The sequence below is a fragment of the Calypte anna genome, chromosome 3, assembly GCF_003957555.1.
Source record: "Calypte anna isolate BGI_N300 chromosome 3, bCalAnn1_v1.p, whole genome shotgun sequence".
Classification (NCBI taxonomy): Eukaryota; Metazoa; Chordata; class Aves; order Apodiformes; family Trochilidae; genus Calypte; species Calypte anna.
In genome coordinates, this window is record NC_044246.1 from 87,240,612 (window position 1) to 87,264,988 (window position 24,377).

The following is a 24,377-nucleotide window of genomic DNA, read 5'->3' on the forward strand; positions in this document are numbered from 1 at the left end:
CCTTCAGTAAATTTTTTCCTAATATCAACCTACATATCTCTTGGCTTAACTTAAAACCATTTCCTCTCATCCTATCGCTAACTGGGAGAAGAGACCAACACTGGCTTCCCTACAACCTCCCTTTAGGTAGTTGTAGAGAGCAATGAAATCTCCCCTGAGTCTTCTCCAGACTAAATAACCCCAGATCCCTCAGTTGCTCTTTGTACAACATGCCTTCCAAACCCCTCACCAGCCTTGTAGCTCTTCTCTGGACACACTGCAGGACCTCAATGTCCTCAATGTGGTGCCCAGAACTGAACACAATACTCAAGCTGTGGTCTCACCAGGGCCAAGCACAGGGACACAATCACTTCCCTACCTCTTCTGGATATGCTGGTTTTGATACTGGCCAGGATGCCACTGGCCTTCTTGGCCACCTGGGCCAACATTTTAGATGTTTCAAAAATTCACTTTTCCATCTGGATTCTGAAGCATACTGAAACCAGGACTAATATGTAGCACAAAAAACCTCTGCAAACAATACTAAGAGTAATATATGCAAAACAAGAAGCAAGTGCAAAATACTTTTGTTTGCAATTGCTTATGATACACATACATTTAAAAAATGAACTCTAAAGTAGTAGTAAGATGTGCTCATAAGAAATTTCAGGCTCATTTTACAATGTGGCACCAGGAACTGGAAGTTCGTTCAAGACACGGTAGTAATTGTCCCAATTTTTACAAATTAACAAAGGTCTCCTTTTTTTCAGGTCTGTATCACCAGTGGAAAGAGTGACCCATCACTAGAGAGCAATTAGACCTCGAGTGGATTGTATGGTGTGCTGGCAGGTATGTCTATCCTCTGAGGGAATTATGAAGATTCTCTAGATGTCTCACCCATACTGATTCTGGGCTGGGTTTGAATCTCTGTATCTGACAAAACTTATCTGAAAGAGGATACTGCAGATGACTAGAAGAGGGTACTACTGGAAGGTGACTTCAGCTATCCTGCTAAAGGTCCAACCATTGTAGAGTAATAGCTAATGACTTCAAGTTTGCACATATACTAGACATTTTTTCTATCTCTACTTCTTTCTGAAAATGAGTAAGTACCATATTTTTCTCATTTTTCTTTTTCTTTCCCACCAAATGCTGCATTTCATAACACTTGAAATGCTGGTGAAATGTGTCTCAAGTCTTAAAAGAAGTTCAAGCATGGAATCAAGTCCACCTCACTGGTAGTTTTGGTAAAGGATCAGTAGGTATGGCAGTATTTGACACTTGGATCTTAAAAATGATGTAAATAGTTTTCACTTTTATAATTGCTTAATCTCCCAGACAAGTTGTAGTAATGAACTGATTCCTTTTTAAGGCTTTCCTGTTCACTTTTGCAATCTGACAGGAATCTAGGATACATCACATGAAGTCCACGGGAACCTACTGCACACATCAATTGTGCCAATGCCTGCACACACGTGCAAATAAAAGTACATCAGTACATGGTGAACTGATAGATGGAAGAACCCAGGATTTACACTTGTGGGAGCAGTAGCAGACTTATCGTATCTTAGGTACTATTACCAGCAATAAAAGGGAAAATATTTTCAATGGCATGTGCTAGAAGGTGGGGTCAATAGTTATCACTTGTATCTTGAAGGAACAGTTTTTCTTTGCATAGCAGCACAGTACTTTCCTGTGTACTTTACCTGGTAGATCCCAAAATCCTTTGCAGTCATGTGGAATGTTAAATTTCCATGACTATACAGTTTCATTCAGACTGACTCTGAACTTTAATCTTGTTTTCTCGGTATAAACACTTCTGATGATAAGAGAAATATGAACAGCAGTGTACAATCCCAAACAATAATTTATACTGAATTAAAACACTGGCTTCACCTTGTAGACACAAGCTACAAGTTACTGTGTTATCATGTAACTGGAACTAGGGAGCATGCAATTTATTTTTGCACCACTGACCTCTAAAGAGCTCATTGATATTGTGGATCCAGTTTCACTTCTTGATAATCCTGCATTGTCATCCAGCTCTGAGGCAATGAAATTCTTCACCGCTGTACGGGGCTCAAATGGTAAACTCTGCATATGTTCTTGGGTGGGAAGATGCTGGTCTAAATTAATATTAAATTGGTCCATTACAGAGGGATTCATATTGAACTCTGGATTAACTTTGTAGTGCAACAGCCTTTCGTGAGGCAATGTATCCATGCCTATATTCATTTTGCTCTCATCTTTCAGTGATGGCTGGGTATTCACTGACCCCCGGGGCATGACGATGTAGTCGCTTTCTATCATCCGTTCCTGGGGATGGACAATGTCCATGTCTGCACCTCTCAAATTATCATCAGTACATAAATACACAGTCCTCCGCAGCTCACTGTTGTCTTTCTTCAAGCACTGATTTGCCAGTTCACTCATACTCATAGGCATGTGGAGACCTGTTGGTTGCTGAATAATGACTTTGGAGATGATATTTCCAGGCAAGGTGGAATAGCTCATTCCTTCAGGGTTGGGTCCCTTTTCCTCCTCTTCATCATTCAGTGAAATTCTAGAAAGTGTTCCTGTTATAGTAGCTGCTCTGCAAGGCCCAATGTCTTTGTGCAGAACTGTAGGTCAGAGAACAGAGTTCATACAACATGAAACCATCACTGCCTAACTTACTTTTTTCTTGTGGCTTTATTTAGCAGTGCTCCTTTTACCAGTGCATCTCCTTAACTATTTACCTATCAGTTTCCTAACTCTATAAATACTCTAGCTCTTGCACTCTATAAATATTGCTTTGGGTTTTTTTAATTAAAATAATGCAAATAATAAAAATGTATATTTCATTAAAAATAAAAGTTTTTAATATACCACGGATAAGTGTTGCAGATCTCTGACTAAGCCTCAGTCGTTTATAAAAGTTAAAAACACTCTGCCAGTCACTCTTACTGCCTTACACAGATCTTAGGTGACCTACAGCTTAAATAAAAGGCAGCCAATTGGAACTCAATTAAGGGTTTTTTTTAATAAAACATTACTACACCTGTATGACCATTATTAACTCAACATAACCTCTTCGAAAATGTCAAACCGAGACTGTGAGGCAGAATCAGTTTGTCAATCCATTGTTATGACCTACCCAGAGCATTATAACTATGAACATGTGTCCCTGAGCTCCTAAATGTTCCTTTTCACTGACTTAAAACTCTTCTGTGGTAGATTATTATTTTAAATAAAACTGACAAAAAGTAACTAGATTGGGAAGAAATTCCATTGGCATCAGAAAGACCTATTTTTCTGCATCTGTAAAGATCACAAAGAGTATAAAAATGTGTCATAAAACAGTCATAATCCAATTTTGATGTGGGCCAATGCTTTCTCAGACAAACTTATAGAAAATTCCAGCAACTTTTTTGTTGGAGTAAGCTATGTAATTAATACTGTCATAAAATAATTTCCAGGAGCACTGAAGGATGCATTCCAAAGCAAATTGTCTATTCAATCACAATTATCTTAAAAAAGGAATATGAGTCTATAATTCAACATTTGTAATGAAAGAAAAAGGATACATAGAAAAAAAAATTAACCAATTACTGGGCTTATTCATCTGGGTGCAAGGATTTTTTTTGTCCCAGTTGAAAATATTTTTCCTAGTACTAGTTTGGGCAATAAAAACCAGCTCATTGGCTAAGACAGTAAAACAACTTGAAGTACCTCAGGTGTCACATTTACATCACTTCTGGTAGCTTGAGGGCTCTGATGACCCAGATTCCCTGGTATCTGTCAATTCAGTGCCATGTTCCATAGCAATCAGCTCATAAGACAGCCCCCTCTCCCTCCTCACACAAAACTGCCTCTCATTTTTCCATTATGGAAACTATGCCTATAGAAACTCTATTTTCCCATATAGCCAGTGAAGACAGAAAGGGACTTCCAGGTGAGTGATGCAGAACAGCTGAATACTCGGTGGAGAGGACACTCCCTCTCTTCCTTTCTGTCTTCACTGAAACCAAAATGTGACCAGGCAGGGTTGCTTCCCAAAGAAAAGCTCATTTGGGAATGTTTCCTAGATTATAAAATTTCAATAGGGCCTAAAGGATCATCTATTTTACACTGTGCTTTAATTAAACAAAGTTTGCACATAAATTTCTTAAAATGCCTTATTTTTTATACATGGAAACAGACACAGTTGACTCATAAGAGACTACACTACTTAAATGTCTTTAAAAAAACAAGTTGTTCTAAAAAGGGGAATTGGATTTAATTTTCCTAATACCATGTCACTTAAACTGCTGCTGATTTCACTTTGAGGCCAAAAAACTTAACCTCTTTAGAAGTAAACCAATTGATTCATCATTCATATACACAGCTTGTAAGATATATTATATTTGTATTTTTTTTCTATAGCAAAATGACTGTTTCACATTTGCTTGTTTACTAGGACAAGGAAAATTTTGTGAGCATGACTCTTCCTTTCCAGAGCTGTTTGCCTTCTGAAAGACAATCATACCTTTAGCTTCCCAACTGCTGAATTCAGGTTTTTTTTACAAAGGCTTTTGTAAGAAAATGAAATGGATATATTTGTACAGTGCCATCATTTATTTTTGTTTACATTTAAAAATCTGTGTCATAAACAATTAAACCCTGTATTTTTCTGGTTTTCACTTCACAAGGAACTCGTACAAAACTGGGGTTTTTTTCTTGGTTGAATACTTTCTCGAAGTTCTTACCTGACCGACAAGCAATGTCCACATCCTTTTCAAAATCAGTCTGTAACAAGAAATAACAAAACAGGACAATGACTATTAATTGAAAATTAAACCACAACTTTTTGCCAGCTAGGAAAATGTCCTACTTACAGAGCCACAGTCTCTTAAAAGTGGTTTCTTGTTGCTGAGAAGGTGAAGTGTATTGTTTTACAACAGCAGAGCTTTACAAAGTTTCCTAAAATATAACTAGGTGGTTTTCAAAGTATGCTGCCTGACCAGAAAAAATAAAACAAAATAGGTGGAAATAGAGTATATAATTTTAATAAAATGATACAGTGTATAGTTTTTATATGTATATGGAAGAGTTACTTCTGCATCTCATGGAAAGATCATCTTTAAGGAAGATTTTAATAGTAATTTTATAATCAGAACTATGGAAAATACTCTGCAATACAAATTACTGTGAATAAGCATAATCCAGTTACTCTGCCCTGTCTGAAATGTCATGAATTTGTTATGAAGTGGTTATTTGTCATATAAGAGTCTGTCCATCCTTACTACTAATGTAATCACATAAACTTTGTACTCTCTGAAAACAGCTTTTATTTCATTGGGCTGTAACAAATTGTGAGAGTTAAGAATGAATTTTAACATCTGAAAACTTTTCCCAGGTAAGCAAAACTATTTATCCTGTTACAGAATTCAAGTAATACTAAATTATGTTTTTATTCCACAAAAAGTTATAACATGAAAAATGTTTAATAAAACTGACCTCCTTTTTGTTTGAGGAGTCCAAACTTCGGATTATTTTTTGATTCATTTTTTTTGAAGGGTATTTTCTTACTGAGCCTCACATTATTAGGGCCTGATCCAGTCCCCATTATAATCAATGACAAACTGTCATTGAAAAGGACAGAAAAAGGGACCAGTATATTGTCTTAATATACTACCTAACTGTATTAGTAAATCCAAACTGTCATACTAAGCCATTCACTGTCTTCTTAATTCAGGCCACTAAATAGATTCCTTCTCTAGAATCTTTAGCTTTTCCTCCTTCTCTGGATTATTATGAAACCAACATATTTGATACCTCATGAAGGGAAGGCTCTCAAATCTACCAGTGCTCTTTATACCATCAGTAGGAAAAGTTGTGATATATAAATAGATTACTTTCTCAGTGAAGAATTTTTTTGCCATAAAGAAGACTGGTGGAGGATACTAATTCATTGTATTCCCTTAAATGATCACACCAATAATTTAAATCTTGCTAAGATGTTTAAGCAAGTAGATAATCACCTAAATAGATATGTCTAAAATTGATGTTATAGTTCAGCTGTGCATACTTGCCATGTATATTACTGTAAGTGGGGTTATGGTTTGCTTTTTTTGGGGGTTTTTTTTGGTTTTATTTATAAACACTAAATTAAGAGTCAAAGAAAAAAAAATGAAGCTAACCATGATCTGAGCATGTCCATTAGGAAAAGAACTTGAGGAATCTGCATTGATTGGGTCTTGGCAGTTTCTCAGTCGACATCTGAATGCATCTTGAACCTGTGAAAACAATATCTTATACTGATTTTTGTACAACATCACATCCTCCACTCCTACAAAAGATTAAATTAAACTGTGTGGAATATAATGCAGGACTTCTGTTTAGTATACTTAATTAGAACGAGCAAACATAAATGCTTATTTCTGCCACTTCATATGTTTGCTACGTTTTGTAGTTGCTGCGAAGTCTGTCAGTCTGTCACACCAAGAACTCACAAATAGATTTGCCTATGGACAAAGTTAACTAGTTAACTAGTAGTCAGTGGTTATCTACTACTCAAACCAAATCTGTCTTGGTGTTAATATTCAGCTAATTAGTTAGTATTGTCTTCTCATTCAGTTTTGTACAGCTCTGATGTGGTGATTAATAGATATGCTATTAACCACTGCAAAATAAGATATATTTGCTGCTTGACAAATGTAAGATACTTGGAAAACATCTCTTAACAGTTGCTCCTCAGAAATTACTGTTTCCTAAGATGTCCATGAAGTAAATTTGAAGACTTATACCTAAAACACAAGAATATTTGAGGGATCATCTTTTCATCAGGAAAGGCTATTTTTTACTTTGATTATGGACAGAATGTGTGTCAAAAGAAATATTACAAGGCAGGACTTTTGTCAGAACTATCTGGTTAAACAAAGAGCCACATTCAAGAGAAAAATCCAGTTCCTGTTTGCTGTCAGTAAAATGCAAACACATTTTGCTGCCTTCTCACACACAGCTCAGTAAAGACAGCAAGGTGACTTTCAGAATGAAAAGTTTCAAAATGTGAATTCTGGATCCAGAAATGCAAGTATCTATATTGGCAACCCAACTGCAAGATATAACATGGAAAACAGGAACCTAGTTGGGTGACTTCCAATCAAAACAAACTAGTATAATTTCTTGTTAAAATAGGAAAATATTCTCAATGAAATGCCTACAAAAATCTATCTTCCACTTGCAATATGTTGAAATTCATCAGTGTCTTAATTAAAAGGAAGAAAATTATATTCTGCTCATGGACATTTTGTGATCAGCAGAAGAGGATAATTCATTAATTATTGCTGGTGAAAAGCTGCCACATTTTAATACATCATAATATACTGCAAGCTGTTTAAGAGCCTTCACAAAAGGGAAAATGAAATAGGAAAAAATATTTATTTTGTTAATTAGGAAGCATTATTTTAAAGTTGTCAAACCTTAAATGAGTCAAAGTGCTCTGCAGTCTTAATAAGTGACTGCTGCAGGTGGAAGAAGATTAATACAGAGCAACAAGAACACTGATATAAAGTAGGAAGGCTTCGGTTTATTTCAAAACACCAAGACTTCCCACATGTAGTAGGGTAATGTACAGTGTGGCTGAACTGTATTCTGCCCCAGATTCTGATTTAAACACTATGCTTGCTCTGCTTTCCTGCGTGTTTGACGTTAATTTAATGCAGCATCTGCTGGTTGTTGAGAACTTAATCCAGTTCTTCTCTCACTTTATCAGTGCTGAAGAATCACACTTCAGAGTTTTATGTTCTTGGAGAGGCACTGGCACAGTTATTTGACAATAAAATTAAAAATCCCTCTCTCCAAAGCATTTCCATCTGTTCTGACTCTCATCTCAAACCTTTGACCCCAAAGCATGATTACTTCAGAACATGCTGTGTGATCTCTCACACTGCAGTGAGATCCTGATTTTTAAGACTTTACATTCATGAAGCTTCTCCAGTTCAGATAGCTCCAGGGATCTCAAGAATCTTGTGTCCTATTTTCACTACTTACTATATTTAAACACTGAATCTTAATATTAGGCTCCTCCTAAATGTGCATGATTCTTACAGTGCTTCTGAAGTGCACATAGGATATGATTTGACCATGAATAACAGAATGCCAAATGTAACTGCACCCATCACAGTGACATATGTTGCAACTTCCAGGTGTCCTCACATGAGCTAAACTTTGTAAATACTTATTTTTCTAAACCGCTTGTTGAAATTTGTTGAGTACGTAAATACTGTGCTGTCTTTACATTTTACTTTCAAACATAATCTTGTTCCCCGCCCCCCCCCAAACATCAAGTTACAAGATTTTCTTAGAGCCAGGCAGAGCAAGAGACACAGATGTGATGAACGTGCAGATACCAGGGAAGTGGTTTCCTTGGCAACAGTAACCAACTTCAAGCTTTGTAATTTACCCTCTCTCTACTGATGCACTTTATTTTTCTCCTGCAATACAGAAATGCGGGTTTTAAACACCAGTGATGCATTTTGCCCAAATGCTCTTTAGTCAGCAGAGCACAGCAAAAGAAGAAAATACATATGGGTTCCTCCCATCACCAGCATAAACAGGAGGTACTTGGTGTGATTCAAATTAGCCTTAGAGCATCTTGTGTTCAAGCAGGTCAGGCAGTGAAAAAAATTACGGTGCTTTCTGGGCTAAGAAGGCAACATAAGGAAATAATAGCTAACCCTTTGCATTTTTCTTTCCTAATTTCCAAATGCTCTATAACAGATATCATGCTTTGGAATTTTTAAATTTATCTTGGAAACTGAATTACAGGAAGATTTATTGTCTTTTCAAAAGGCTCTGAATTGATGGAGGGCAAAAATGGGCACAGCAAATACCTTAGTTCTCTTCTAGTTGTATGTCTTACTCATTGAACATCCCTAGCTTCTTAATGCAGCCCTTGTCACACATTATCTTTACACATACTCTCTAGACATACTAGAGCCTGTTGAAATGTTTCCATCAATTAAGTTTATATTAATAAAATTAAAAGGAACACCAGAAGGTTTATATGTATGTAATAGAAAAAGTCTGCATCTTCCTGTAATATAACAATACAGGCATAGTAAAGCGGGGCTGTCCTCTTTTGTGTTTGAATTTTATGGTTATATATTCCACCCCATATTTTTTTTTTCCTGACAGTAAGAATTATTGTTTTGCCTGTGCTTGGATGCTATAAATATTAGATCAATCCTATAGGCTATAGAGGAGATAGCTTTGTAGCTGTCATCAAGAATGACAAATATGTTGGCAGGATTTCCCTGACAGGCACTGGCAGAGTAAAATGCTCTTGCAGTCAACAGAAAGTAGCAGACTGTTCTTCAAGCTGGGGAGGTACCCTGTGCAACTCAAAGATGTCACACTGTTTGTAATGGCCACTATAGCTTGTGTTCACCTAAGGGTCTCTGGAGCTAGAAAGCCAGACTCCTGAGGGACAGACTGGAATATAACTTAGTGGAGTTGTGTCTCTCTCTGTGTAGGAACTTGTTGCAGTAAACAACATCTTCACTGCTACAAACTGTTTCATGTAAGTGCAGACCATACGCATTTTGGAAACAAAAATTGTTTCAAGTGCATCAACTTCTACTTTGCTGTTCCTGAAGAACTTCCTAGTAATTTCCTTTTCCCATATGAAAAAATTACCTTAATCATTTCTTCAAGTGTTTTACCCAGTTAGCAATTTAAATCTGGAGGACTAAGGAAGACTTAATGTGTTCTGTCAAATAAAGTTCAAGCAGCAATATGCCTAAGCTTCTTTGGCATCCACTGCCAGCACTATCATCATCTTGACTGGATATAATCAACTTATTAGTGAATGTCATCTCTGTACACTTACTTCTGCCAAAGTTGTAATGACTGAAGAAAGAAATCCTTCCCCTTTTTGATAAGGGACAACCTTATCAGACTGAGGTTCTTTTTGTGCCTCAATGGGAAATTTTCTCATGATGTAATTTTTGTCAAATGCCAGGTAGGTAGATTGATTATCTGTTTTATCAAATGTTTTCTTCTAGAATTTCAGTCTTAGGACCAGGGGGTGTAACTGCCAAAACTGGCTTGTGGCAACAAAACCTTTAAGTGGTTAAATAAAGTAATGATTCTTTGCAGTTAGATATGTATATACGATTTGCTAAAAAAAAGCAGCAAATAAAATAAACCATAACTAGCTGACAGGCTACACATAATTACTTCAGATTCTAAATTCCTGTATAAACTTTATAATCAGATATTTTGGGGTACTACTTGAACAAATGAGTTAAAAGTGCTTCAACTTAAGAGACCTTACAATTTTGAAAAATTAGTTTACTTATAGAAGAACTAAGTCCACCTCTGTCACCACAGTCCTACCTGTAAGTATGGTCAGACAAGAATGCTTCCACAATATGTTCATCAGTATTGAAGCATTCCCTGGGAATGAGCCATTTGCAGCAAATAGCTATGATTAGAGCAGGGAACCTGTCTGGGATTGGGGCTTTGTGGGAAGATGTTGATTCAATTTCATCTTAAGCAGTCACATTATTTTTTTTCCAAATTAACTTCAGTATTACTGCACTGAGTAATGTAATAATAATGTAATGAGTAAATGTCTGATTTTTTTCTTTTTCTTTTTTAATTTAATCAGTGCCATGCTGTTACTTTTATAATTTCTAATAGATTTAGTTCTGTTTTGGGTTTGGGGGGGGGGGGGGGGGTTTGTGTGTGTTTCGGTTTTTTTTATGAAATCAATAACTGATAGACGGTTATGTGTTGCATCTTCTCTTTATCCTCACAAAGGACATGAGGAAACAGAATTAGGACACAAAGCAATGAAGGTGCATCACAGGCAGCTCATGGTGCACATCAAATAAAGGTTCTTCATTGCAAGGATGGTCAGTTACAGGAAGAGGCTTCCCAGGGAAGCAGTAACAGCACCAAGCCTCTGAGAATTCAAAAAGCATTGGTGTGAATTGTGAAAAGGGAAATGACTTGTGTGAGATTCCTCACTCAGCATTGACATTAAACCTTTATTGAAACATCCTCCTGGTTTTTCAGTCCTAAAGTGTTTGCAGTAACTCTTGCCAATCATGCTATCATGCTAGGATGTGTAATTTGGTTTTTTTGCTATGGTAAATATTCTGAAGCTGATAAATGGCTAATGCCTAGGTATGCCAGTGTATCATCCAATCGCTCTCCAGTCCAGACCCCCCTGCTCATTTTTGATGGTTTCAATGCCACAAGTCTGCCAGCAAAGCTTTTGTGTTACTGCTCTTAAGTCTATCTCAGTAAAAATGCAGTGTTAGTTAGCAGGTTAAGTAGGTTAGGTAAGCTGTCACCAGAGCCAGGTTAAAGAGCAAGTGTGTGGTGACTTTGACATCCGATTTCAGTGGTGATGAATTCTGCAGTGGGTAGCACTAAGCTGTGAAGGGCAAGCTGGGGTATTGGCTTTTCCTTGCTGTTCACAAAGCACTCATCTGTCTTCATCCTCACTGTCCCCATAACTTAGTACATTACCTTAAGTATGCACCTGAGTTTGTAGAACTAAAAGGGTACATTCACCAACATAACACTTCATGTCCTGTCCTTGTGTCCTCTTTCAGGGACAGAATAAGCTGAAATAATTTTGTGCTTGAATCAGTTCTAGAGACTGAAAATATCTATTTCTTTTTGTCCTCAGGAAAAGGCCATTTATGTTAGCATTTCCCAATACCCACAATACTGTAAAACCCTAACACTTAAACTAAACCAGTTTAGTTTTTTTAGACTATCTTTAATCATATAAAACTGTGGGTATAGTTTTATACTGAAACTGATATTCTGCACTGGGAATTAACTGATTTTCTCATTCTCTCTTTCCCTTGTTCCTCTACACCTCGCCATAAAACACCTTTCTCTTTCTATGAAATATATTCCTGCTGCACAAGCTGTATGTAACATTAAAGAGCAGTTGAGAGATTAACAGGAGCACAGCCCTTCAGAAAATTGGGAAGCCATTCCTCACCTCCCTTCGGAGAATACAATGGACCATGACAATAACAAAGCCTTGTAATGAATCAAATACTGCAAAAAGTATCTGAAATAATATTGATCTTTTGTCTGTCATGGCCAGAACTGCAGACATCCAAGTCAGGGCTAAAAGTGGCAACACCACACAGGAACTCCAAAGGGATGCCCTATTGAAAAAAAAAAAAAAAGAGAAAAGCAGCATTGTAATGTTGTAAAAAAATGATTAAAAATTCACTATTAAAATAAAACATATATTTAAAGATGGCACTTTATCAAGTTAACTTGAAAATCACAGACAAGAATATAACACTGTTGGTACTGTATGTTCTAGAGAATATCCTGTATTCAGTTAATAAACACAGTTGCAATATTTTTTTAAAATTTTTTTTTTTTGGTTAAAAAGTATTTAAATGTGCTCAGCACTCTATACAGTGTTAGCAAACACAGTTGTCATCATCAAACTATTGTCTCACATGCACTGTATAAGATTTGTAACAAGAAGATGTAAATGATCAGGACTAACATGGCATTACTGGCGGTGGTGGCTGACAAAGCTGTTGTTGAAACTACTCCACACTTGGCACATTTGAGCGTCAAACCGCTATGAGGCTCACTCATCTGACTGCAAACAAACAGAACACCCACAAAAAGAACAAAATATTGAATTGTCACCAAAAAACGTTGCTACTGAAATTTAGCTTTTAAATATGATGTCATGCAGAAAAAGTAAGTAGACTTATTTCAGGATGAATGCTCGAAGTTGTTGCAATACTGTACTTTGTACTTTACATGGTTGTTAGCTTTAAATGTTAATGCTTTGGGGCTTTATTTCATGCAGACTCCAGTTCTTCCATTTAAGCTAAAAAAGGCCCCAAATATCCAGTGATTAAAACTGCTCAGTACACTGAAGTAAACATAAGCACGTGCTAGGATAGACACACAAAGTGAAATCCCTCTATTCAGACCTGTTAAATGACTCTTGTATCCAGAATTGCTTGAGAAAGGGTAAAAGACACTTAAAGGAGGAGTATGAAGTATTTCTAATTGCACAACATTAATAGGTATTTAAGCATCAGATTGGTATTGGCATACTGTGTAGTCAGATCGGTACTGGTGATCTAAAAAGCCTACTAACATCTGGAGTGGTTTTATTCATATGCAGAGGTCTGAATATAGGGCTTGAAATGCATGGTATCTGATGAAATAAATATCAGTCAGTACTAAAAGAGGATGACCTGCTTTGCATTTTAATAAAACACAGTACACAAGCATTAAGCTCAAAGCATTTTGTATGGACAATTGTACCTCAGCACCTGTCAGAAGAGTTAAAGGGCAAAAGCTGGAATTTAAATTTTCTTTTATAAACAGCATGCATTCAACTTCCTGAGTCAACTAAATAAAGACTCTTGACATTCCTTCTCTTTCTGCTATCAGAACCAGGAATAAATACCTGACTGAGAGGAAACAGGATGGGTGCTTTACCTATTTCCAGCTGGAAAGTGGTTAAGAACATGAAGATAGGAAACATTTCAGGGTTTTTTTCCCAGTTATTTTAACCAATGGAACTCCTTTTTGTTGTGAAATCTGTCATTCACAAGTTTTTTAACATACTGCCCAAAACAACATTGAACTCCAGTGGTTTCCATTTTAATAAACCAAATTATGACTTTTCATTCAAAGCATGCACTATATTTTCCATAAAAATGGACTTTTCCCCATAAAAATACAGTGAGAATCATTACCTTGTACACAATTATTGTGGGACGTGAAAAGAACTCACTGAATCCACATCCCTTTATACCAGTTAAAGGTCTAAATAAATGAATGAACTAGAAAAATGCCTTGGGTAAGCTTAACATAAGGTTGGGAAATACTTTCTGTGTTTGCCTGGCAAGACTTTAAGATTATCAGAATGCATTATTCTTTTAACCTATATGAATCGGTTCTAAATCTTCCAAATAACATAACATTGTGTATATCTAGACCAAATGCAATTTTCTGGCTGAGAATTTATGTGTGTTACCCCTTTGGTGAGGAAAATGCTTGATATCCATCAAGACACTTGCTGATTTCCCATATGCTTATAAAGGAGAGAAAAACCATATGGAGTTAGTACATATTTTAACCCCATTCAGTGGTTTAAATCCTAAATAAATGATTTCTACAACTGAACTTTTGGTTGAACTTTTGACAGGAGAAAATGTTTGCCAGAATTAATGATATTGCCTTTCAGAGCATGGCTGGCAAAAGGTATCTGAGAAATGACAATCCCCTTTCTGCTGGAGATCAAATACTGCAACAGTTTTTATGCCTCAAAGAATGATTCAAGACCCTTGACTTGCCAAGTAGTATCAGGGAATGCTGTTGCCAAGCCACCTTCTAATACTATCAGAAAACATAGGATAGTTTCTAGTGTAGGGAAACTACATGCTTTCCCAGAAGAGCTAGATTGTTTCTGATGAGTAATTTCTAGGTTTTTTACCAGTTAATTTAAAATAAAATACATCTTTACTAAATTGTGCACTGTTAGAAAGCAAATTTCATTAAAAAAGTATGCTACAAACAAGTAAATTTCTATAGCCAACAACTGAGTAGCTGAAAAAAAACCATGCAGTTAAATCTGGTCTTGGATATCCTTAGAGAATGCAAAAAGCCAAACCCATGGCTGCTCCTGCTCCTTAAATCACTGGAACTGGAGTAGATGTGTGTAGAGAAACAAGATAAACCAGGTGCCTTGAGTCGTTCTTCTTTCAAGTTGCCCACATTCTCCACCAGAGGTAGCGGGAAGAGCCTTTCTTGCTCCTGGGGCTCAACGAGCTGCTGGCCTCTCACATGCCTCACACCACAGTGAGCTCTACTCTGCATGGGTGTGTGTCCCACCTTTCTTGGCCCCCTGGTCTTGCTCATGCCCAATAGGGGCCTGTCCTAATCAGGCACAGGTGGACTCACACCCACTCTTTGGCAACTCGAGGCACCTGGTTTATCTTGTTTCTCTACAGATGTGAATTTGAATTGGTGAGTACTAAGTTGTTACTATTTTTGTAATAATTTGACTAGTTTTATAATATTCTAGATTTTATCAGTGTTCTACAATTAGGAGTGTTAGTGGAGCAATGTAGACAAAATTAAGCTTAAGAAATTAATACTTTCTTTTGAAAAAAGAGGAAAGAGAAAAAAAGAAATCAAAGCTTTTGGTGCATATTTGTCAGAATAATGGCAAAAAAGCTTAAAATCAGAAAGATTTAATTTAATTAATATTAAATGCAAATCACACCAGCTGAAGTATTTATCACAGATTTCTCCTTAACCAATGAATTGAACTTATTAGGAAGGCTGCTGTTAGTGTATTGGTAAAATAATTCAAAGTGAAGCTGTGATAAACTTCAACATAGCAGTAGTACACAGTAAAAGAAAACCATAATTGATTATCGTTTCTAGAAATGCAGATACTGGTGGTGTTAACTACAAGATGTACCCAGAGACTATATTAGAACATGTACCTGTAAAAAACAATTATGCAAAGTTTAAACATACTTTCATAAGTATTATGAAGGTGAGAATTCACTTGTGGAATATATTTCTCCAATACTGAATGAATCTAGATTTTTTGTCATCCACTGAAAAATTTTCTGATATCACCATAATCCTTTCTTTTTGTGATAACAAAATTTTAATGTAAATGCAATTAAATAATCAATAACCCTTTGCCTTTTTTTCTTTTTTCTTTTAAAATATATTTTTTTAGTTTGAAATTATGATATACTAATTTAGAACCTATATCTATGTAGATATGGATGTAAGAAAAAAAGGCAAATTCTTCACATAGAATGGCAGTAAAGTATATTTTATAACAATTTACACAAATCAGTAATATTTCATGCCACAGTAATTAAAGTTGACAGACAGACAAAAATAATCACATCCTTTAGTAAACACATAAAACAGTTTTCCTAACTACAGCAACTCTACATATGTGACATTCTGCCTAAACCTCCACTCAGGTTTTTTTAATTCTCAGTATTATTAACTTAATACTATTGTACTTGTGTTTTATTATGTTTAGTCGCATTCCCTCAGGATAATGAGATGAATGGAATCTGTTAAGACACAGTTACACTGATATAAAACTTCAAAGCTCAATCAAACACATTTTTGGTGAGTATCTGTAATTGAAAATTGGTGATACAATGCCTTAAAATAACCCAATTCTTGCTTACCCTGCTCTGTGTTTGAGCTTTTTATCTAGGATTCCATCTCTGGAAACAAGTTTATTAAATACCAAAATGCCAATCACCATGTTGACCTGTCAAACAGAAAAGAAACAGTTGATCTTTCAGTGCCTGAAAGAAAATACTTTATCCTGCTATTTCAGAAAAAGGCTCTTACAGGCCTTCAAAATGTTACATTTGTGAGTATTCTATCGGAAATTCTGTAAGACTGTCCCTGAAACCACCGAATTGGATAAAATTATGCACTTTGCAACAGGCTTATTTTTGAATCTTGAATTATGCCTGGAAGCATTTTATATGAATTAACCCTCCTGGCCAGAAGCTTGAGCAATATCCCTTTAATATCACCTCAGTTCTAACTGCAATGATATATCCTGTTCCAGGAAAAGTGCTGCATCTGAGCCGTGCCTGCAGAGAGGAGCCAGGCAGAGTACATAATGACCGTAATCGTGTTCCTTTTTAAGCATTTACGGCCCGTGTGGGTGTTCCCACTTATGCAGAACCAGCCTGTGGTTTTCCATATCCTCCTGCACATTAGTCACTGTCTATGTCATTCACCAAATGCCAGCCTTGAGCCTTGTTTGACTGCAGTTTCCTTTTTCTGTGGGCCAGATGAATGCCTTGGCTGAGCCTGTTTAGCTTCATTAGAGTAAATGGTGTTATGATCACATGCATGGGTTGAAGACCTGACCTAAAAAAAATTTCAAGTGTTTCAGCAGTCAGACATTGGCACTCAATGGACATACTAATGGCATTTAATGGACAACTTAATGACTGTTATTATCCATCTGTATTATTGAATTGAACTCTATGAACCTGTCTCGATGTGGTCCTGCAAAGAGGTAATACCAAGACTTGAATCTATTAAATAAATGTTCGTTTTTTTCTTAGAAAATTGTAATCCTTTCTTCCTTTCAAACAGATTTTTCAAGATCTGTGCCAATATACCTAACTGTTGCCAATCTGTTCTGCCAACTTTTTTCCAGCTTTTCTTATTATCACTTTATTTTCAGCATTTACATTTTTCAGCTGATGTGACATAATTCTTCTGCTTCATACACTTAGGCTTAAGTGGCTGCATGGAACGGCTCCTTCCACAGCTACCAGCTAATGGCAGGACTGAACTTCAAACATCTTGGAACAAAGCTTGCCAACTACAGAGAACATACAGTTCCATGTGAAAATTATGACTGGCTTTTTGTAAACATCCTTGGCTCCTCTATCATGACAGTGACTATGAGCTGTACAAAAGGATCCTGGCTTGACTCCAGGGAATGATGAGACAAACACTATGGGAGTAGTAAACATCCATTTCAGGAAAATATCTGTAGCTAAATGGTTGTATCTTTGATGACTATTAAGACCAATTCCCTTTTGCAAGGGAAAATAAAAAATAACCATGTTGATCGAGCTATCCTAGCATCAAATTGGTGGAGGAGAAAGAATCATATTCAAAATCTGTAAGGAAGAAATACCAAAGAAATTATTGTCCTCCAGAGCAGATGACTGACAGCTGATGGCACATGTAGAGTGCAATTCAGCTTATCCTAAGGTAGACATCTGAAGTACTTCTGATAGTTTAAGCCTTGAAAGTGCCAATTTTTCACCACTGACAATGAAATATAGTTGGGATAACAAGCTTAGATGCAGAAGTTTATACTGCAGTTGTCTACAATTAGGAAAAGTAAATCCTACACCTCACTGCATTTCCTGAGATGTGGAGAATTAATAAACAAATTGGTATCATTTCCCAGCTATGATGACTTTTTTGTTTGCCTTCAAAAGCAGTAGCCATGGAGAACTTGCTGGCTGTTTCCACTCCTCTGGCTGCTTTTGCTTTTGCACGGCGATGCACTGCCAAGGAACAATCTGTCAAGGCTGTCACTGAACTTCAGAAGGCAGTGACAATTGCTTAGATGCTATTGATAATAACTCAGTGATACCTGTGACAAGTTTTCTGTGCCACCAAACAGTACATTATTCTGTCACAGCTTACTGTGTAAACACGGAGATAACAGATGTAAAGAAGTTATACAATTAAATAAATCACTCATTCAAAATAACTCATTCAAAATAAGCTAACCAATACTGAGATCAGGATTTACAGAAAAATGCAATTCGGTAAATTAAAATTACTGTATAGATAAGCCTTTATAATTGAAATAGTATATTACATCATTTCATATGAAAATACTGGAAATTGTATTAATGTTTACCAAGACAACAGCCGCTGCAGGTCCAACGAAAGCATAGAGTAGCCCTCCTTCAAGAGACAGCCAGCAGCTGGAAAGAACATTAGAGAAGAACTAACACAAATTAAAAATAAGTATAATGTATTGTCAAGAAAGCATTACTAATTACTGTGATACGAGATTTTTCTGGTTTATGTTTAGTTCTACATGTGGAGATTCATATGCACACACAAGAATTGCCTTGTTGATATGTTTATACAGAGAGATGGAAGTTATTTCCGTTCCCAATTATTAATGTGAATTATACATATACTGAAATTACTAAAATGTGCTATGAGCACAGTCTAAAAAAAGTTTCAAAATCTTCAATGAATCTTCCATACTATTTATGATTAGTTAATTGAACAGGGCTTGCCAGGTAGGTATCTTAGAATAATTTCTAGTTCACAATGTCTGTCAGTTCTATACTTAAAACAGTGAAAGGTCGAGTACCTATAATGTAGAACTTCAGAAAAAAACAGGCTTATACATATCTTCTCATGTCATTTAGTAATTGCAATTAGGACTAGATCTTGCAGACATTATTCCCATTAAAGAAAAATCGTACACGGTCAAATTGTTCTGTGCTGTCCAGAATACTTTGCAAACAATTTAGATGTATATTTTAAAGCAGTGAAAACTATTTTCTCATGAGCTAATAAGTTAGTAGAGTTTGTCATACTTCACAAGGGCCTTTTCTGAAAAGCATCAAATTCCCAAACAGAGAGCACTTACAGAATCAGATTCTAAATATTTGATACACCATATTTGCAAACGATCAGGAGCTTCACACATTGAAATAAATGCAGCTGTGCCATTTCCCCCGTGATTACGCATTCAAATATCTGCATGTTTATTTCAATGCATGAGCACACCTACATAGAAAACTCAAGTATACACATTCAAATACTTTACTTGGATCTTGGATCTTACATCCAGAAACATTCACATCAGAAACATACAAATCTACTTTATTTTCCAGTACTGTTTCTGTATATCTGAAAACTAAGTAAATGCAGGGACATCATAATATTAAAGGCCTGTTAGAGATGGAATTCTCAACTGCAAAGAATAAGTGTTTCCCATTGCAATGATGCCATATAAAACTTAGCACATGAAACCAGCTGTGTCAGTGTGCTGAATTTTGGCATGATAAATTTATGAAAGTAATTAATATCTGCCTTGCTTTAAAAAATGTAAACAATAACAATAATAATACATTTTAGCATCACAAAATATTTATAACCAAGGGAGAATTTTTCTGTCTCTCTCCAATGGAATCATGTAAAAAGGCTGTTTAAAAGAGTGAGTTGGATTTATACACAGAGATGGAAAAAAATGTAGAGGTTACTCCCTTTTCTTTATACAATCTAAATTTTCTACAATCTGGACTTCCAGTAGTGTGTGATATGATTATTTCAGAGTATCTGCCAGCCCGTGAGTTGAAATACATTTGTTCCCAAACATTTGAGGGTGGTGAGACACAGGTTGCCCAAGGAAGTTGTGGCTGCCCCCTCCCTGGAAGTGTTCCAAGGCCAGGTTGGATGGGGCTTTGGGCAACCTTGTCTAGTGGAAGGTGTCCCAGTCCATGCAGGGGGGTTGGAACTGGATGGCTTTTAAGGTCTCTTCCAACCCAAACCATTGTTTGATTCTGTGATTTTCTGTTAGACTTTCTGAAGACAGATTTTTAGGTGTCTTCTTATACCACAAGGCAACTGCTGTCAATTTAAAATTATTTTTTCATATTTTTTTCTTTTCTTTCTTTCTTGCTGTCTTGCATTCTCTCTTTTTTCTCTGATAGCTTTTTTCTACACTTTATTGTTTTTATTTCATTCTCCTATTCTGTCTCCTTTCTCCCCGATCCTCACATATCAGAAAGCCATATAAATCAACTAGAATTAAGAACAGGTGGTTTTATGGGGCCATGTTACATGTTCATAAAATTCTGCTGACTGATGAAGTATCTATGAAAGCTGTAGACTTTCTCCTGTCTCTGTAGATTTTGTTAGTTGCTTGATGCAACTAACAGGAGAATGGTTCCTTCTCTTAGTAGAACTTGACTATGACAGATATTTAGGTTTTGGTGATATAATGAACTCCTGAAAATTATCTGCATTGCCCATTAATATACAGCACTGCCTGTAAACATGAGTAGGTCATGCAGATTTATTAACTACAACTTGTCATAGTGGTGCTGTCACAGCTCTGACTGTCTGAAGAGAGGTAGCAACAGTATTCATTAGACTCACAGAAATAGCAGTGATTGATTTCAGACACACAATTTTTTTTCAGATATTTTGAAATATCTAAAAAACTTGTCACTGTGTTTTTGTAATTATTTTTAGGAAATCTGTAGCTGTATCAGTAAAAGTGTGTGAAATAGTTTTTATATGTTTAAATATACACTACTGTAACTCTCTAATAATTAGTGCTGAAACAAAAACGGGGTCAGAGATGGTTGATGACAGAACTAGTTTGAGTGTGAACAGCTCAAGCTACCCTCATCACTCATTTTTACTGCATAAAACTGAGATCTGCTTCAAAGATCCTTGGGCTTTCTCCTTTTCCATCAATCTCTTCCTGTGTGTGACTAAGGGACTGGAATCACTTCCTTCACATTTTGTTTTTTAATTTTTTCCATTTGTAAATGTAATTTTCAAAAATAGCATCTTACAGACCAAGAATAGCTTGCAATGGGACACATTTCTGATGGCTGCCTGTGTGTAACTGATTCCAGCCAAGCAGGACAAATATAGTGTAAGCAATTAAAAAAAACTTCCACAAGTACTTTATTATGGACGGAGGAGCAGAACAGGAGTTTTGCTTTCACACAGCCCTGTGGTTGTTACAGGCCACAATTCTTTTCTGGCTTCTAGATTGAGACAGCACATCATCTGCTAATGGAGGAGGAAACCCCATTCCCTGCATTCCCTCTTTTCCTTATCTCATTCTGATATGAAATGCCAAGAAAATTTATTTGCAAAGAAAATCAGAAAGCTGCATTATGTTTCTGCTTGTCCCTCCTACACCTCCTGTTGTGTTTTTGTCCCACAGTACTGGGTCAGATGGTTTGGGGTCCTGGGAGAAGAGTTGTTCCATGTAAAGGCACCTCCTCTTTTTTGCTTTCCAGGTTACCCTTAATGAATTATTTGTGGCTTTGTCTGAATATTTCACTATATCTTCTTTTAAAATGTATTCAGGCTGGGAAGGAAGCAAGAAGCAACAGTAACTAAAGCAAGTAGTCACACGTGAATAATTTCAGTAAATGCAATGGGATTGATCCTGCAGGGGACAGAGCCTAAGTGATTCTCCAGACCTTGTTCAAGGATGAAATAATGAAAAAGCCAGCAAGGTGGGCACATATTGGTTAGAAAAAAAACTTTAGAAGAGCAGGTCCTCAACAGAACTCTCAAAAGCTAAGATTATTGTTTCACTAATGGTTGCCAGCTTAAAGTGCAAATTAAGCACTTCAGTTAAGTAAGCCAATCCTCATTAAAAAAAATGCAAGGTACTCATTGTCACAATTCAAAACTAAAGAGCTCAGTGGTTAGAGATGGTATTCAGGAGACTTGTTTTTGAATCTGCACCCACTCAGAGCTGGAGTGAGGGTGTGAAGCCTCCTCCACTGTGTGCCAAGATGGTGAGGCACACAGGGCAGGGTCTCTGATCTCACTCAGTGATGATGCTAAGGAGACTAAATAAATATTAATTGAAGTGAGGACTTGACCTAACTCATCCTCATCTCTGATGAATGCCCTCATTACCAGGTTATACAATTATATTTCCTCTCCTTCTGCCCAGATGCATACTAAATTTCTTAGGCAACATGAGAAGAGTTCCAGACAGGATGACTGAAGTCCCAGATACATAATGTCTTTGTGGTTGGAGAGCTCTGTGGGTAGAAGGGAGACTCAGCCCAAGCTCCTTCATCAGGAGACAACTGAAGAGCAGCCTCACTGAGAAAGTAAATTTTCCAATGTTCTAAACACACTGGAACCAACCAAGTAGCTAAAGAGGACCTGTATTAATAAAATGTAAATGTAATTAAAGCACATGTCTCTTCCTCACTGCCTCTTAGGCACAGGCCAGTCCAGAAAATGTGTTTTGATCAGGCACTCCACCAAGAGAGGGGATGGATAGGAGAGCTATTTTGAGATTTCTGAAAGGCTTTGGCTTCAGGCAGCTCAGGGGCATTAAAGATGAGGTAACTGGCAGGCAGAAACCTGGGTGCCAAAGAGATTCTTGCCAATACAGTTTTAGACATGTAGGTATAGCATGTAATGCTTCTCTTTGGTAAATGTATATAAAAGTTAGGTATCTAAATGGACATAATCCTCAGTGTTTCTAAGACTTACTGCTTTAGATCCTCACAAAAAATCCAGAATCCCTGTTGCTTTGCTGAGCTCAGTCCAAGACTGGCATACGGCTTCCTCTTTGTTTTTTTGTGGACCACTCAGACTCCTAGGGCAGTTCCAAGTTTGAATGGATACCTGTAGTGCCTGTATAATTCCTGATGTGTATGATAGTCTTGTTAACTAAAAATATAATTTATCATTCAGATTGACTTACTAGTGAGCTGTTCCGTATCCTTTTGTCTTGGTAAAGCCTATTGATATTGCAACCACTAATGCTGGTAAACCTGAAAAAGATCAAACCAGTAATACGCATTAGATGCTGAGCAAAATTTTGCGGTGCTGGACAAAAACTGACAGGGCATGCTAATGCAAAAAGGCTTATTTTACATGGAATGAATAATTTAATGGAGCAGAGTGCTATTGCAGGATTTGTTTTTATGATGCACTGGCACAGAGGAGAACACTGTTTTTCTGCTCACGGTGTACGACTTTGAAATATCTAAAGTACTGGTATTTTTACAGGTCTTAAAATGATCTAGGAAGAGGATTCATGAACAGTCAGTGAATATTTTTCTTGCTTTATTGTGATTTCTTGATATTACCTTACTTTGCTGAAAATTTTCTAATATATTTTTAAAACATTCTTATAAAAGAATGCTAAAATATACACTACCATCACTTGTGCTTGAGCAGAAAGGCTCCTAGCCTAGTTTTCTTTTTAGTCTACTACTGTCTACTACTTTCCAGGTTTGGTGAAGAAAATTATGATATTCTTGACATTTTTGCTGCATTAAATGTTTCATTCCAATGATTCTGAAAAAAAATGGATTTTATAGACTTACCCCATCCAAGGCACAGGAAACGTTTCCTTATGAGCCGTGTCCTAATTTTTCCAGTAACAGCCATATATGACTGCCACGCTTCTGTCAAAACCCAACAGAATGAAGCTAAGAAGAAGAAGTGTAAAAATGCGGTGGTTGTGGTGCAGATACCCTGCAGGAAGCAAAGAGAAGCTCATGCTGAATACTTAAGGACACTCATTTCTCTTTTCAATTCAAAGTCTTGTCATATTCTATCATCTTGACCTTTATACTTAGCATCAAATCCCCTTTTCTGATGAGGAGGCCAAAAAAAGACATAGATATGTTGAAGGAGATTAAGCAAAAGAGGTTTTAACTGTTTTCCCAAACATCAGGTGTGCTGACTGGAGACAAAGAACACAAAATAAGTCATTCTACCAGATTTTTGTCTACAGATTTACTTTTACCATCAGAAAGCCTTTGTGGTAAGCAAGTTACAAAGTTACTGATTACCAAATCACACAGAGATGAATAAAGGTAATTTGGGGATATAAATCTCCTAATTGCCAGTTATAATTTCTTTCCTACCATGCAGAAATATCCTTAATGTAAATCTGAATCTTAGGCAATAAATTGTTTGATTTGTTTGATTTTTGGTTTGTTTTTTTTTTCCAATCATATAGAACATTAACCTATTGAAATATACTGCCTGAGATCTTTTAAATGAGGTTGAAGTAACCTTAGCAATTACCCTGGACATTGTTTTTATGGGTATCAGTCATCTCT

At 36.4% G+C, this 24,377-nt stretch overlaps 1 protein-coding gene across 1 annotated transcript in view; it reads right to left on the reverse strand.

Annotated features, from left to right (window-relative positions):
* The window catches only part of ADGRB3 (adhesion G protein-coupled receptor B3), a 430,423-nt gene that overhangs the window by 20,590 nt on the left and 385,456 nt on the right, over positions 1-24,377 (reverse strand). Inside the window, exons 20-28 of the mRNA XM_008502299.2 lie at positions 23,634-23,784; positions 23,006-23,075; positions 18,422-18,488; positions 16,194-16,279; positions 12,500-12,598; positions 11,972-12,143; positions 6,141-6,236; positions 4,707-4,746; positions 1,957-2,600 (exon numbers count right to left, since the gene is read on the reverse strand). Coding sequence (XP_008500521.1) covers positions 1,957-2,600; positions 4,707-4,746; positions 6,141-6,236; positions 11,972-12,143; positions 12,500-12,598; positions 16,194-16,279; positions 18,422-18,488; positions 23,006-23,075; positions 23,634-23,784 — 1,425 coding nt within the window. The remainder of the gene's footprint in view (positions 1-1,956; positions 2,601-4,706; positions 4,747-6,140; positions 6,237-11,971; positions 12,144-12,499; positions 12,599-16,193; positions 16,280-18,421; positions 18,489-23,005; positions 23,076-23,633; positions 23,785-24,377) is intronic.